This window comes from Balearica regulorum, chromosome W, assembly GCF_011004875.1.
Source record: "Balearica regulorum gibbericeps isolate bBalReg1 chromosome W, bBalReg1.pri, whole genome shotgun sequence".
Classification (NCBI taxonomy): Eukaryota; Metazoa; Chordata; class Aves; order Gruiformes; family Gruidae; genus Balearica; species Balearica regulorum.
The window spans coordinates 19,361,943-19,377,732 of NC_046219.1; the positions used below are offsets into that span (position 1 = coordinate 19,361,943).

The 15,790-nt window shown below is 39.9% G+C and overlaps 2 protein-coding genes and 1 long non-coding RNA gene across 3 annotated transcripts in view; all 3 read right to left on the reverse strand.

Moving 5' to 3' along the window:
• The window catches only part of LOC142599235 (uncharacterized), a 911,312-nt gene that overhangs the window by 329,927 nt on the left and 565,595 nt on the right, over positions 1-15,790 (reverse strand). The window lies entirely within an intron of this gene.
• The window catches only part of LOC142599159 (potassium/sodium hyperpolarization-activated cyclic nucleotide-gated channel 1-like), a 308,414-nt gene that overhangs the window by 286,440 nt on the left and 6,184 nt on the right, over positions 1-15,790 (reverse strand). The window lies entirely within an intron of this gene.
• On the reverse strand, positions 6,274-10,271 carry LOC142599313 (uncharacterized). Its single transcript, XM_075739184.1, has 2 exons — positions 9,975-10,271; positions 6,274-8,106 (listed from the first exon to the last, which is right to left on the reverse strand). Exons 1-2 carry the CDS (start codon positions 10,269-10,271, stop codon positions 6,424-6,426), a joined length of 1,980 nt encoding a protein of 659 aa, XP_075595299.1. The 3' UTR covers positions 6,274-6,423.

Here is a 15,790-nt window from a genome sequence, read left to right on the forward strand (position 1 = left end):
GTGGGGATATGTTTTGGATTTGTGCTGGAGACAGCATTGATAATATAGAGATGTTTTTGTTCTATGGACCTGTTGTTGTTGAGCAGTGCTTACACAGAGTCAAAGCCTTTTCTGCTTCTCGCACCGCCCTGCCAGCGGGATGGCTGGGGGTGCACAAGAAGTTGGGAGAAGACGTAGACAGGACAGGTGACCCCAACTGACCAAAGGGATATTCCATACCATATGACATCATGCTCAGTTTATAAGGGGCTTGGGTGAAGGGGGGGGGGTGGAGGCAGTGTTCGGAGTGATGACATTTGTCTTCCCAAGTAACCGTTACACATGATGGAGCCCTGCTTTCCTGGAGATGGCTGAACACCTGCCTGCCCATGGGAAGTGGTGAATGAATTCCTTGCTTTGCTTGTGCATGTGGCTTTTGCTTTACCTATTAAACTGTCTTTATCTCAACCCACGAGTTTTCTCACTTTTACTCTTCTGATTCTCTCCCCCATCCCGATAGGGGGGGAGTGAGTGAGTGGCTGCGTGGTGTTCAGCTGTCAGCTGGGGTAAAACCATGACACCAATATATAAATTAATTTAAAATTTAAGTTTCTATTCTATCTTCATTGAGACAGAACCATCTAAAGTAAAGTTGTTATACCAAATATATATATTAAAGGATTTTTCCTCCACAGTTGCCTTTATTTTTTTAATTAAAAAAGTCACTTATAAGCTGCAGAAAAACATGTCAGTTTTCAACCTGAAAAATAAGATTGATAAAGATATTAAGATCTGAAAAATTATTCAAACTTAACTACAGGCTTTGTTATATGCTTCACCTATAAATATTTATCAGAAAAAATATAAAAGGGAATTATTTAATAATCTACTTCTCTACTTTATATTTTGATAGAGTGTTTGTTTTTCGTAATTGACTTCTTTGAAGTCTCTTGGCACAAAAATTCTCTTCCTCTAGTCTTTGAGGATTCAAAGTAGTCGATATTCCTTAACAATGGCACAGCCCCCATGTAGGCTCTTGAGATCAGCCACACAGTACAGGTTAAGGGTGACAAGGGAAAGTGTTTGCCTGCGAGCAAAGTTGCCTGTAATCATAGCCAATGATAAGTGACTCTGAAATAAGCACTCAAAGAAACTTTGGTCAGGGACCCATGATCTGAACCATAAACAACAGCAAAGTACCAAGGAAGCTATTTACTCCCATACAGACAGATGATTGTTGCTTTGATACAGCAAAACAAAGAGAGTTTCCCTTTACCATGGTGAATAAAACACCAGATGTCCATCTTTATCTTCCATCCATATTTACTGAAAATAAAGTTGTCTAAATATAATAAATAGGTTTCTGTCTTTCAGCAAATGAAAAGTTGTCAGAAAGACAAAATTTAATTTAGCCAAATATTTATGTATAATTTTTGGAGGGCAGTGAGTTATGAACTATTCGAACATCTTTAAGCTAAAGATGTGTAATAATTAGAACAGCCAAATAGGTGTTAATAATTAATTGGTGGGGAACAGCAGGAAATTGAGGGTGAAAAATGATTAATAGAACTTCTCATCATAATTTTAGAAAAGATATTGATCTGTAAACTGCACAATTGAAATATATGACAGAAATGGAACATGAAGCATATTCAAATTATTTTGATATACTAATTCAGAAAATGCACAGCACCCATGGGTGACATATTTTAAAAATAAATTTTACCATTTACGGCTCCTTATGGCTAGAATTCTGAAAGATGTTCATCCACAAAGTCCAGATGCTTACAAGTATCTAGGTCCCTAACTCGTTCTGAAATCCAAAGATAGGTAAGCTCCTGACTTCCATCTCAGATCTTCTTCTAACATCCTATAGATTTGCACACTCTGTGCAATTAAAAGTCAGGTTTGGTCATGTGAGCACCTTAATTAGGTTACTTCTCTCTCACTTATCCCATAGATGCAACGTGTATTGCTTAATAAGCCATCGGATTTAAGACATTTTTGATTTTGACCTTTTTTAAATGCTCTGTTAGATTGCCTACCATCTGGCAACACGTACTCTTGATACCACACTCCCTTTGCATTATAGAAGTGTGTTTCTTATATCTTGGATGTATGCAACACTAGAATTCCCAAGCTGGCAATAAATTGGCTAAGGGGACAATTTGGGCAAAGTGTCTTGTTACTAGGTCTATAGTGACAGCATGTTCAATTGCATCAGGTGCATTCTCAACAGAATGCTGCCAACCTGCCTAAGTCATGAGAAATAGAAAATGTGCATACAATTACTTTTTTTTTAATTATTACAAGGTATTTATTTACAAACTCCAAGACACTATGAAGAATACCTAGTCTAACTTCTCCCTGCTAGTTTGAACTAACAGCTCAGTTTTTCCTAGCTAACAAACAGACTCAGTAAGAATGAAAAACTGCATAGCAGAGCTAACAAATTTTAAAAAGAAATCAATGCATCATTTCCATTTATATAAAGGAATTCATTGTATCTTCAGGAAGGGATGTAGGAGAGGGAAGGAAAAACAGAATGAGGGAAAAGAGAAGTTGTTTTCAAAAAAAAAAAACAAACCAAAACCAACTACACAACTGATCTGTCAGAGACTACATCACCATGCTCTTGCTAACTTTCAAATGAGAATTGCAAGTTGTCTATAGCAGGATTTCACTATCTGAAGATTAGACCATAAGAAATGCTATAAATAAAAGACATCAAAAGCAGGATTCAGTATTTAGGGATTCACCTAGATAACAGTTTCCATAAACAATGGGGACACAGCTCTGAAAAACAGGAAATCTCTGCAGTATACTTGGTAAGGTGGGTAACAAGAAAGGTACCCAATTATTAACTGAAGCTTGAGGTATATGCTTTATTTATTTTAATACTTATGTTTTGTTTCCAAGATTTTGTCTGACAGACTAATCCCTAGTTGGAGCAAGGAAATCTGCTTTACTACTGAGCTTGTCTGGCAGTGAAGACAAGGTGAACCACAGTGACAGACAAGCTTGGCTGTGTTATCTTCCCTGAGAAATCAAGTGCAAACAAGCACATATGCAGCCATCCCAAGGAACCTGTAAGTCAGGATGTGTTTGGGGAACCCAGAAGTTTTCAAGTATGTACTGTCAGGCAGTAATAGGATGTTTTAGGGTGTAGTATTGCCTACTACTGGTTTCATAGTAATTTCTCTACCAGACAGAAATCATAAGTCCTCCTGGAATGAACCTCTCAGTAGTCATGTGAAAGCTTCATTGCATCCCCATGGTTTTCCACCCATACTCTTATTCCATCTCCTGGGTAGAGTTGGATAGATCTTACTGTATATCTTATAAAGGTTCTGTATATTGTCCATAGCTTTGACCTAGAGCAAGTTAGAATAATCATTTTCATTAGGATCCTATGATATATTACCCTAAATTTACTGCAATCTACAGATTTCCTTAAAGTTCAGATCATATCAGAACAACACTGCATATTGCTGCAGTCATGCCAAAGAGAGGTGGTGCTTTGAGGATCTGGTAAGTTATTGTAAGATACAACAGAACCAGTGTCCTGGTTTCGGCAGGGATAGAGTTAATTTTCTTCCTAGCAGCTGATATAGTGCTATGTTTTGGATTTAGGATGAGAATAATGTTGTAACACACTGATGGTTTTAGTTCTTGCCAAGCAGTCGGGGACTTTTCAGCTTCTCATACTGGCCTGCCAACGAGAAGGCGGGGGGCACCCAAGAAGCTGGGAGGGGACACAGCCAGGACAGCTGACCCAAACTGACCAAAGGGATATTCCATACCATATGACATCATGCTCTGTATATAACTAGGGGGTTGGTCAGGAGGCAGAACAGCTCAGGAACTAGCTGAGCACTGGTTTCGGGTGGTGAGAAATTGTACTGTGCATCACTTGTTTGGTATATTCTTTTATCATCATCATCATCATCATTGTTATCGTTATTGTTGTTATTATTGTTATCTTCCTTTTCTGTCCTATTAAACTGTCTTTATCTCAACCCACCAGTTTTACTTTTTTTTTTTTCCCCTTTTTGATTCTCTCCCCCATTCCACTGTGGGGGGGAGAGTGAGCAAACAGCTGTGTGGTTGTTTTAGCTACAGGCCAGGTTAAACCATAACAACCAGCCAAGGAAACATCAATACTTCCATACTTTACTCTGCTGACAGGAGAGAAAAATCTGGAGGCAACCAGAATATGCTACGTATAGAATTGGAAGATTTGATATTGTGAGGGCACATTTTATTTCTGTGGGGTTCTTCACATGCTGAAAGTTCAGCACAAGCATAAGCTTCAGTAGATTGTAGACTAAGTACTGGATAAAAAAGAACAGTAATACTTAAAAAAAAATCCATGCTGTCAAAGCAATTTTTTTGTATATTGGCTATTTTAAATTCCATCATTTTAAAAAAAAAAAAAGACTTATTCCTGACAGTAACAGACTTGACTATCATTTTCCATATTAAACCAGCTTTGACTGTGAGCATAAAGCAATCTGTGTTTTTTCACCTGAAAGCAAAATATCTTAATAAGAATTTTTTAATAAATGACATTTTTAGAGATGATAGAAAATGTATTGTCAGCAGCACGCTAAATTCCAATAGTGTATCAAATTATTTGTTAAATAACATGCTTCATTAGATAAGACATCCACACAAACAGCACAGAAGTTAATAAAATAAGAACAAAATTCTACTCTTAGCTACATGCTGCAACTCCAATTGTGGGAATTTCACTGACATAAATAAGAATGGGTTTGGGTTTATTGGGGGGTTTATTTTCAGATTAAAAGATATTACCAGAGATTTTATGGAAGCTAAATGACAGTGTCCTTGAGGTAGTACTGGCATTGACTCCAGCTGATACACTTTTTTAGTCATTAACATACCTTACTATGTGTCTAGAACAAGCCTTCCAATAATTAGAGCTGAATACACTATAGCTTTTAAAATTAAATCATGCCTCTGGGAAAGAATCAGGGAATAGACAGCTAAAGGACTTTCAAGCAGTTAATGAGAACTGTACTATCAGGTTAAAAATTGAACATTGTAAAGTAGGTTAAGAGTTTTTTCTCTCAAAAATTGTATGTTGACATAGAAAACAGCTCTCAGGCATACTGTTGAGTGAAAGTAGAGATGAGAATGGATACTGCTTATTTATAACCAAATGAAGTAAGTTTCTCTACAAATTTTCATAATACTGAATAACTGAGCCTCTCAAAAAAGCTGACAAAGTTTACTTAAATATTACAGTGTCACCGATCTTAGGTAGACAGAAATGCAGACATAAATATTCATACTTTTTAATTGACCTCTGATTTCATAAGTCTCTATTACTGAGTACTCTGAAAAACCTACCCCAGACTGAACAATCAGAAACTGCCACTCAAATTTTAACTTGATTATATAATCATAAAAAAGCCTAAGCAACTTATCAAACATTATGCATTTTTTATTCAGCTTTGTAGTCACCAAAACCCTCAAACCAAATCCTAAACCCAGACCTTTATTTACTATTCCATGCTTTTACATTGTATTCCAATTCATAGTTCTCTCCATACACTCAAGTCCAAGAAGCCTAATATAATGAAAAAACTTTTACTAACATGATTATAAGCATAAGGGGATAATATCAGGCTTGCCTGAAACAAACTGTGAGATGACATGCCAAGGTTAGAGGGATGGGGTGCTAGTGAGAGCCCTCAGCCTGTTGCTCCGAGACGTGCTGGATACACTGCAGCACACTTGAAGTCTTACAGAGATGAGCCAGGGGCTCCTGATGTCACCGAAATTCGGGAATGAAAGAAAACTCCTTAACACTAATTTAGCATTAAGAAGCAGGCATTTCCTTTTATTGCAGCGCTGGGTGTCAGGAGGATAGTTCCTCTAATCAGGCACACCTAATGCTGGTTCTCTTGTCATATTTATACACAAATGTTACAAAGATTACAAAGTGGTACACTCCCCGTTTCAATAATTGGTTCATATTTCTTCACTTAGTATGCAAACTAGAATGCATGCTCAGTTCTGTTCTCCGCCTCTATCTTTTGAGTAGGTGGTATAATTTGGGTAGGGGGCTTATGGGTCGGTGGTCGTGGGGACCCTGGCCCAAATTACCTTTCCCCTAGTTTCTCAGTATTTCAGTGTTGGTAATTGTTTGCTATACGCCTCAGAAAGATAAGGATGTTGCTGGAGGCAATTAATGTCCTCCCTTTCTGCAAAGTATGTACATAAGGACCTTGAAGTGTCTTGTAGCTCCTCCTTTTTATCATGATGTGTAGCAGGTGCTCATTCTAAGAATCGTTAGCCTTCTACCTAAAGTAATAATGAATAGTTTCTTATCACATATAATACAAGTAGGCCTTCATTACAGGCCTTTCTTCTTGGCTACATTTTCTTATTATGTATAATATAAGCAGGCCTTCGTTACAGGCCTATCTTTTTGGCTACAATTCCCCCCTTTTGAAACTTTTCAGATCCTTTCAGATTCTTATAAGTTTCACCTTCACCCTTTTCTATCAAAGCCATATATAAATCAGTAGATATATTAGCAGTACTTCTAGCAAATGTTGTGAGCTGTATCATGTGCTTCATCATTATCCAAAGTTTAATATACAAAGCTGTAGTTAAAACAAAGCCTAATAAGACAAGCAAAAGCAATACAATAACCGGATGCAACATTTTGTTCAATAGTCCAGTAGCGTTAGGTGACCATCCAAACAGAGTGTCCCACCACTTATGCTCCCCATCTTCCTTCACTCTTTCCAACACCTGATGGATTTTCTCAATATCGTGGTGGATGGTTATCAATGTTTTCTGTCCGTTTTCACGAGCTTTCTGCAAAATTTCCTGTAGGTCTTGATGATGTAAAAGTTCTCTCACAAGTGTTAAATTCATTCCTATAGGGGTATGTGTTATTTCTTGAAAGAGGGTATAGTGAGACTGCAGTACTTGATGTGTTGTAACAGGAGCTGAATAGTTAAAATCACATCCCTGAATATTAGTAAAATTACAAACACAAATATTAGATTGATTACTGACTTCTATAGTCATGTTATCAGCAAAAATCACGTCACACATAGTCCTTATACACACACACCCCGTCCCTATATATACAACCAGAGTTTGCAGGGTTTCATTTGGACGTATTTCAAAATGACAAATATTTTGTTCTGTGTCCAGACAAATATCTTGGGCTTGAACTATGTTACTCTCACAAATGAACCCTTGCTGTTCATGCACTATGCAAGCATCCACATCAACTGTTTGCCAAGTATCCCCTTTTTTCTGGGCCCACACTTTATGTTCAATAGGATAAAGTATAGTTCCATTCTTGTTTAGTCCAAGTGCAATTACTGGGTATATAGTATGTACTGAGGCATTTCGTATAGTCAGTACAAATGCTGTGGCACTATGGTTGGTGGGATTGTAGGTGAAATTCACTAACTGCCACCAAGACTGGAATTCTTTTTCAAATTCATTTGCGTTATCCCAAATGACCTTACGGACTTCACTAGGTAAGACCCCTTCTTCCCCTTCTCTAATGATTGCCGAGGCCACCGACTGGACCCATAGTTGGGCTTGAATACAGCTAAGAGCTAACGAGATATTGCCTTGGGCAGTGCCGAGGGCCTCCAGGATTATCTCATGGTCATTCTCATTAATTTGTTTCCATTGAGGCAATATATCTGATAACAGCCACTGATTTGCCCCTAAAGCTGAAAGAGAGGATCGAAGAGGATGTTGTAATCCTTGCACGTCCTTAGTGGCAGCAGCTAACTTATTGGCGAGGATTTCAGCATCTATACTGTTCAATATTCCCATTCCTGTTCCCAAAGTGCCAGTTAGATCTCTTTGTGTTCTACGAGAGGTGGGAGTCCGCCCATGTAACCAGGCCAGCCATCCCGTATGGGCTGTGTTCAAGAATGGGGAACATGAGGGTTTTAGTTCGGCAATATTGATTTGTATGGACAACTCTACCCTTTTAAGGGAATAAAATGGATTTAATAAGATTTGTTGTTGTCCCACATTTTTAATGACATACGGACCAATGCTAAAAGTAAGTGGAGTCAGTCCAGAGGGTCCAGTTGGCACAGGCCCAGGCTTAGACTAGGGGATCGTGTCATGCTAGGTTCGATAACGTTTATCTTAAATTTAATGTTAATGCCAACAATTGATCAAGGATGCCTAAACAGATTACGTGCACAGATTGTACCAAAGTAAAATTGTGCCAACAATCTAAGGTACTAGAAATACATTGGGTCGTAATTTGACCTTCTCCTATACAAGATGTGGCCTTATTTGCCCTCTGATGTGTAGATCCATTTATCATTCTGCATCCTATTTTCATTTCTTTCCCTACCTTCCCCTTAATTATGGGAATTTTCCCACAATGGCCATCCTCCAAGCCCCATTCATTTTCTAAAAACACCTCAGTTCCATGTATTACCACTGTCAGTAAGGTAGCTTTGCCTACATTCCCCATTATACCAGTATGTTGTTTATGGGCTTGAGACCATAGCTCCTGTTGGTTCCCTTGACTGGAGAGCAAAGAAACTGCCAGTAATACCCAGAACAGGACCATACCTGTCCTAACAGAGCAAGACATCTTACATATTTGACATACTTTTTCAAACCTGATCCAATTTGATTTTTAGAGGTCCTTCCGTAGTTACTTGCCACTGATCCAGGGGGGCTTTCTTAACTCAGGTATAGTGGATCCATGGTTCAATTCCTTCAACCTTGATTGCTGTGTAGGTTGTCAAAAGAATCTGGAAGGGGCCTTTCCACTTTTCCTTTAGCGGTTCAGAGTTCCAAGTCTTTATGTAGACGTGGTTGCCAGGCTGGTATGGATGCATGGGGGTATCAAGGGTCAGAGGTTCAGATAAGGTGACGTATCTCTTTAGACCTGCAAGCATTTTTCCTTTTTATTAGTCCGAGGTTGTACCCTAATGTGGAGAAGTGCTAAAGAAAGGGCTTGGGGCCATTTTAATGTTGTTTCCTGACAGATTTTACTTATTTGTCTCTCCAGAGTTTGATTCATTCTTTCAACTTTTCCACTAGATTGCGGTCTCCATGGAGTATGTAAATCCCATGTAATATTCAAGGTTTGACTTAATTGTTGCAAAACCTCAGCCACAAAATGCGGTCCTCTATCTGAGGACATTCCAATTGGTACACCAAACTTAGGTATTATTTCCTTTAATAAGCATTTAACAACCTCCCGTGCTTTGTTGGTGCGACAGGGAAAAGCCTCAGGCCATCCTGAAAAGGTATCCACCAAAACCAAAAGATATCAATAGCCATTTTGCCTGGGTAACTCAGAAAAATCAATTTGCCAGTAATCTCCGGGGGAGTTCCCTCACCTAGTAACCCCTGGGGGTGGCCTCCTTTGGTTAAGAGGGTTGTTTTTTTTTTTTAAACAGACTGGACACTTCTGTGTAACTGATTTTATAATCTTAGTCATTCGAACACTAAGTACTTGTGATTGGAGGCTGTTAATCAAAGACTCCACTCCCCAATGCGTTTGTTTATGTCTGGCCTCAGCTATTTGTGTCATTAATTGAGGGGGCACAATAACTTGCTCATTGAGGGTTATCAGCCATCTTTCTGAATTTTCTGTTGCTTTTAAATGCAATGCCAATTTACGGTCTACTTCACTGTAAAAAGGCTTAGTCCCTGGTAGCTGTATCCTTCTAGCTGGGATTAGTGCTAGAATACCTTGTTGTGCAACTTCCTTGGCAGTGCAATCTGCCAAACGATTTCCTATATTAACATTGGATTGCCCAAACTGGTGTGCCCGACAGTGCATTATAGCAATCTCTTCTGGTTCCTGGACAGCTTGGAGAAGTTGTAAAATTTCTTCTTTGTGTCTAATAGAAGATCCTTGTGCTGACAGCAATCCTCTTTCTTTCCAAATGGCTCTGTGAGCGTGTACAACACCAAAGGCATATTTGGAGTCTGTCCATATCTTTTACCTGTTTACCTTTAGCTATTCTCAAGGCCTGACATAGTGCAATCAGTTCCGCTTTCTGTGCCGATGTGTCGATGGGTAACGCCTTGGCCTCCACAACTTCTGTAGTTGTAACAACAGCATATCCAGCCCTTCGTTTCCCATCCTGTACAAAACTGCTACCGTCTGTAAATAGCTCCAGATCAGGGTTAGTCAAAGGTTCATCATGCAGATCTGAGCGACTGGAATAGACTTGTTCAATTGTTTGCAGACAGTCGTGGCTCAAAGATTCCTCACTTTCCTCATTCATGGTTAAAAACATAGCGGGATTGACAGCAGAGGTGACTTTGAGCTCTACATCATCTTGTTCTAATAGCATCACCTGATATTTAAGCATTCTGCTGGGGGATAACCAATGTCCCCCCTTTTGTTCTAGAACTGTGGTAACCATATGGGGTGCATATACAATTATCTTTTGCCCCATGGTTAATTTCCTGGCTTCCTGTATTAATAGGACGGTGGCCGCTACAGCTCGCAAACATCCCGGACATCCCTTACTTACAGGGTCCAGTTGCTTAGAGAAGTACCCGACTGGTCTCTTCCAGTCCCCAATCTTCTGGGCCAATACTCCCAAAGCGAGATGTTGCCTTTCATATACAAATAGTTCGAAGGGCTTAGATAAGTCCGGCAGCCCTAGGGCAGGCGCCATCATCAAAGCCTTTTTTAGGCTCTGAAAGGACTGCCCGCATTCAGGGTTCCAAGGCAGATATTCTCTCTGTGCCTCCTTCAAGACGTCGTAAAGAGGTCTTACCAGCAGTCCATAGTTGGATATCCACAGATGACACCATCCAGCCATTCCCAGGAAGGCCCTCAGATCTCTTGCTGTTTTCGGTTCTGGGATCTGACAAATAGCCTCTTTCCGATCTGTTCCCAATCTCTGCTGGCCCTGTAAAATCTCAAATCCCAGGTAAGTGACCATTGGTTTTGCAATCTGTGCCGCCTTCTTGGACACTTTACATCCTTCTTGTCCTAAGAAGTTCAACAGTCATTTGTATACACTCCTCCCAGGTTTCTGCTGCTAATAAGATAGGATATCATCCACATATTGCAGCATAACTCCTCCAGGATGGTCTCTTCTCCATATTTCTAATTCTTTAGCTAACTGGTTTCCAAAGATTGTTGGACTATCTTTGAATCCTTGAGGCAACACAGTCCAGGTTAGTTGAGTTTTTCGTCCAGTGGTCGGGCTTTCCCATTCAAAGGCAAAAAATAGCCTGACTCTGTTTCTCGAGAGGTATACAAAAGAAGGCATCCTTTAAATCTAGGACTGTGAACCACTCATGTTTATCTTTGAGGGCTGTAAGTAATGTATAGGGGTTTGCCACCACCGGGTGAATGTCCTGCGCAATTTGGTTCACAGCTCGTAAATCTTGTACTAACCTATATTCCTCACCCCCTGGTTTCTTAATGGGTAAGATTGGAGTGTTAAACTCTGATTCACATTCTATGAGCAGCCCATATTCTATAAAGTTGAGTATTATCTTTTCCAATCCCTTTTTGGCCTCTATCCTCAATGGGTATTGTTTTTGTCTTACCGGATTTGTTCCAGGTTTAAGAATAATTCTTACTGTTTCCGCTCTTCTGCATCTACCCGGGACCCCATTAGCCCATACCAAGGGTGTTACTGTATTCTCCGCCTCCTCGGGAATTCCTTTGTTAGTCTTAGGTTGTTCCTGCAACATAAAAACTCTTGCCTCAATGGCTTTAGATTCAGGGATTAACAGTTGAACTTCTCCATCTTTAAAGGTGATCTGTGCTTCCAATTTACTCAATAGATGCCATCCCAAGAGTGGTATAGGACATTCAGGCATATATAAAAATTGGTGAGTTACCCATTGTTTTCCAAGCTTAAAATTTAAAGGATGGAAAAAGACACGCTGTTCCGCTTTCCCTGTGGCACTCACAATATTTACTGCATCATTGCTCAATTTTCCTTGACAAGTGTTTAATACAGAATAAGTTGCCCCAGTATCTACAAGGAAATCTATTTTCTGTTTTCCCAGCTCTACTATAACCAGGGGTTCTGCTGGGGAGGTTTCCCCTGGTCCCCTTCAGGACTTAGTTAAGGGGAACTGACATGGAAAGGGAGCTGCTTCTTGATTGTATCGTGCCTCCTCCAGAATCTCTGGACTGATAGGCATAGGACCCCTAAAACGGTCCTTAAATTTCTGACAATCCCATTTCCAATGTCCCAATTCTTTACAATAGACACACTGATGATCTCCTAAGGTATTCCTGGTATTTTGTGCTGGAGGGGCCCCGCCTCTCCCCCATAGTATTGCCGTCCTCCCCTGAAGTTACTCTTTGCTGACGCTCCCTGCAGTGCAGCTCTCAGGTTACTGTCTCTTTCCCTGTCTCTCCGTGCCTGTCTCCGCTCTCTTTCGTTTTCTCGTTGCTCTTCTCTAACTTCCTTCTCTTTCTCCCTGTTATCAAAAACCATCCATGCAACCTCCAACATCTTTCATTAATTCCAAATCATCCTCCTCATCACGCTCGCACTTCAAACACTGTTGCCCCGTACTACACGCAGAGCAACACCTTCACAGCCTCCTGCTACCTTTTTCTGCTTTTCTAATGCTGATGCCAGGGGGTCTTGCAGGGTAAACCCACAGTCCTTCAGCCACTCAGGATGATTTCGCAAGGTGAAAAAAAACCCAACCAAATCAACATAAGGTACCTCATCCCATTTCTTCTCCCTTCTACAAAACAACATCAATTGTAATATTGTATTATATTACAAATTCTTATTCTTGGGCCATTTTTCCTGATCATCCAATTTATATATTGACCACCAGTGATTATAATACTCAATTAGTTGTCTTTTTATAAGAGGGTCCCCTCCTATTTGTTTCCAACGTTTTAAAATACACCCTAGGGGAGATTTCTTTAATATTCCCCCATCCACCGAAGGTTTGTTACCCATTGTAACGCAAATACCACAAAATCCACAGAACAAAAATTGACAAATAACAAAAGTAACACAAAACAATACCACAAAAAAAACCACAAAACAAAAATTGACAAATGACAAAGGTGACAAAAGCAACACAAAACAATTAAAACACAAATTCTTGATTGATCAATACCTCTCAAAAGTTCTTTTCAAAATTCTTAAGTTACAGTACAATAGCCCCTCGCGTAGCTCACGCCACGGCTTACTTGAAGGCTAAGGGGGCCTCTAACCCAAAATCTTAAATCACAGTACAATAGCCCCTTGCATAGCTCACGCCACGGCTTACTTGAAGGCTAAGGGGGCCTCTAACCCAAAATCTTAAATCACAGTACAATAGCCCCTCGCGTAGCTCACGCCACGGCTTACTTGAAGGCTAAGGGGGCCTCTAACCCAAAAATCTTAAATCTCATTTAAAAAGTAAGAGAAATGCCTTTTACCTGTCCCAGGGAACGTGCTCAGAACTCTTCGGTCCGGGGGATCGAAGGGTCTCCCCGAGAATCCCTCGGTGCCAGCTGGAGGTCCTATGATCCCACGGATCTGTCGAGATTCAAAAGCCTTGTCCCATCTGGGTTGCCAAAACTGTCACCGAAATTCGTGAATGAAAGAAAACTCCTTAACACTAATTTAGCATTAAGAAGCAGGCATTTCCTTTATTGCAGCACTGGGTGTCAGGAGGATAGTTCCTCAAATCAGGCACCCCTAATGCTGGTTCTCTTGTCATATTTATACACAAATGTTACAAAGATTACAAAGTGGTACACTCCCCGTTTCAATAATTGGTTCATATTTCTTCACTTAGTATGCAAACTAGAATGCATGCTCAGTTCTGTTCTCCGCCTCTATCTTTTGAGTAGGTGGTATAATTTGGGTAGGGGGCTTATGGGTCGGTGGTCGTGGGGACCCTGGCCCAAATTACCTTTCCCCTAGTTTCTCAGTATTTCAGTGTTGGTAATTGTTTGCTATACGCCTCAGAAAGATAAGGATGTTGCTGGAGGCAATTAATGTCCTCCCTTTCTGCAAAGTATGTACATAAGGACCTTGAAGTGTCTTGTAGCTCCTCCTTTTTATCATGATGTGTAGCAGGTGCTCATTCTAAGAATTGTTAGCCTTCTACCTAAAGTAATAATGAATAGTTTCTTATCACATATAATACAAGTAGGCCTTCATTACAGGCCTTTCTTCTTGGCTACATTTTCTTATTATGTATAATATAAGCAGGCCTTCGTTACAGGCCTATCTTTTTGGCTACACTGAGGTAATAGGAACCAACAGAGAAACACTGGTAAAAAGTACCTCAAAGGAATTCCAGGCACTCCAGCCAGTAAGTCAGCTTCATTGGGGGGCCCAACTGAAATGCCACTATGCAAATGCACATAGCATGGGGAATAAACAAGAGGAGTTGGAGACATGTGCACGTCTGCAGGGCTATGATCTCATTGGCATCATGGAGAGGTGGTGGGATGGCTCCTATGATTGGAGTGGTGGGATGGAAGGATACAGGCTCTTTGGGAAGGACAGTCAGGGGAGACAAGGAGGGGGTGTCACCCTCTATGTCAATGACCAGCTGGAGTGCATGGAGCTCTACCTGGGGATGGACAAGGAGCCCACCAAGAGCTTCTGGATCAGAAGGTCCCCTCCAACCCAAACCATTCTATGATTCTAACAAATAACGTGCCAGTACACATTCAGAAATTTGTAGTCTTGCTAAAATAACCAATGGGAATAACAGAATCAGTACTTTCCCCCCCGTGAGCCCAAGCATGATGTTAATCTTATGAAATCTAAATTTTGATATGTGTACAGAGAGAGAGCGAGCGAGAATATTAATCAAGCACTTTTTTCTTACTAGAGTCAAAACAAAAAATCAGAAAACTGAAGAGGAAGTCTCATGATATTGAGCATCTTGGGTCAAAGTTTAAAGACTCGCATATAACACCCCAATACATCATCTTTTAGATTACCCATAGGAATTCTGTAATGTTTTTGTTTGGTTTGTTTTTTTGGGTTTTTTTAAACATATCTCAAAATCATGGTGAATACATTTGCTTTTATTTAGATTGTGAGGAAGCTGAATATTCCAAAATTAAGCATCCTGCAGAAAAAAATGTACTTGTGTACTTCTTCATAGGTGCTGCAGGTGATCTTCAAAACATCCCAAGTTAAATTAAAAGTACCTCAAAGAACTGAGGAATTGAGTTAGTTACACTTACTGAGCTCTTTCTCTGCTGTAAACATTACTCTATGTTCAAGTATATAACATATCCAAAGTTTGAAAGAAAATGCAGTGAATGGACTGTTATTCCAGGACTACAATGGACATCATAAAACTTGGGGAATGTTCAACATATATGTGAGCTCAAACTATACATTAGTATTCTGCATTATCTAGAGACAGAAGGATGCCTTATCAAAAAAATTAATTACTTTCCTTGCACAAATAGTCATAAACCTTCCCACATCCCCTAGAGAACTGGAAGGTGAGTAGCTGCTGCACCAACCTCAGGTGGACTTGGTTGGCTTTCTTTTGTGGTTCTTGAAGAAAATTTCAAAGAGGACAAGAACACATGACCCTCATGAGCCCAAAAGCATAACATACACTTCTACATATCCATATTCACTAATATGTGCTTATAGCTGCTACAAAAAGAAACGCCAGTAGCTAGCTTTAGTCAACTAGTTTTCATAACAAATGAATTGGTGATAGCCAATGATGAGACATTATTCAATATTAAAAATAATAGGAACTGAAGATTATAAAGAACCTAATGCATTTCTGGCCCATATTCCACATCAAAGCATTTCCAATAGAATATTTCATTGCTTACTTT

Coding starts and splice junctions, on each gene's coding strand:
- LOC142599313 (XM_075739184.1), bottom strand. CDS start 10,271: ATGTTTTTAACCATGAATGAGGAAAGTGAGGAATCTTTGAGCCACGAC. Junction 8,107..9,974: donor GAATAGCTAAAGGTAAACAG/GTAAAAGATATG, acceptor ACGATCCCCTAG/TCTAAGCCTGGGCCTGTGCC.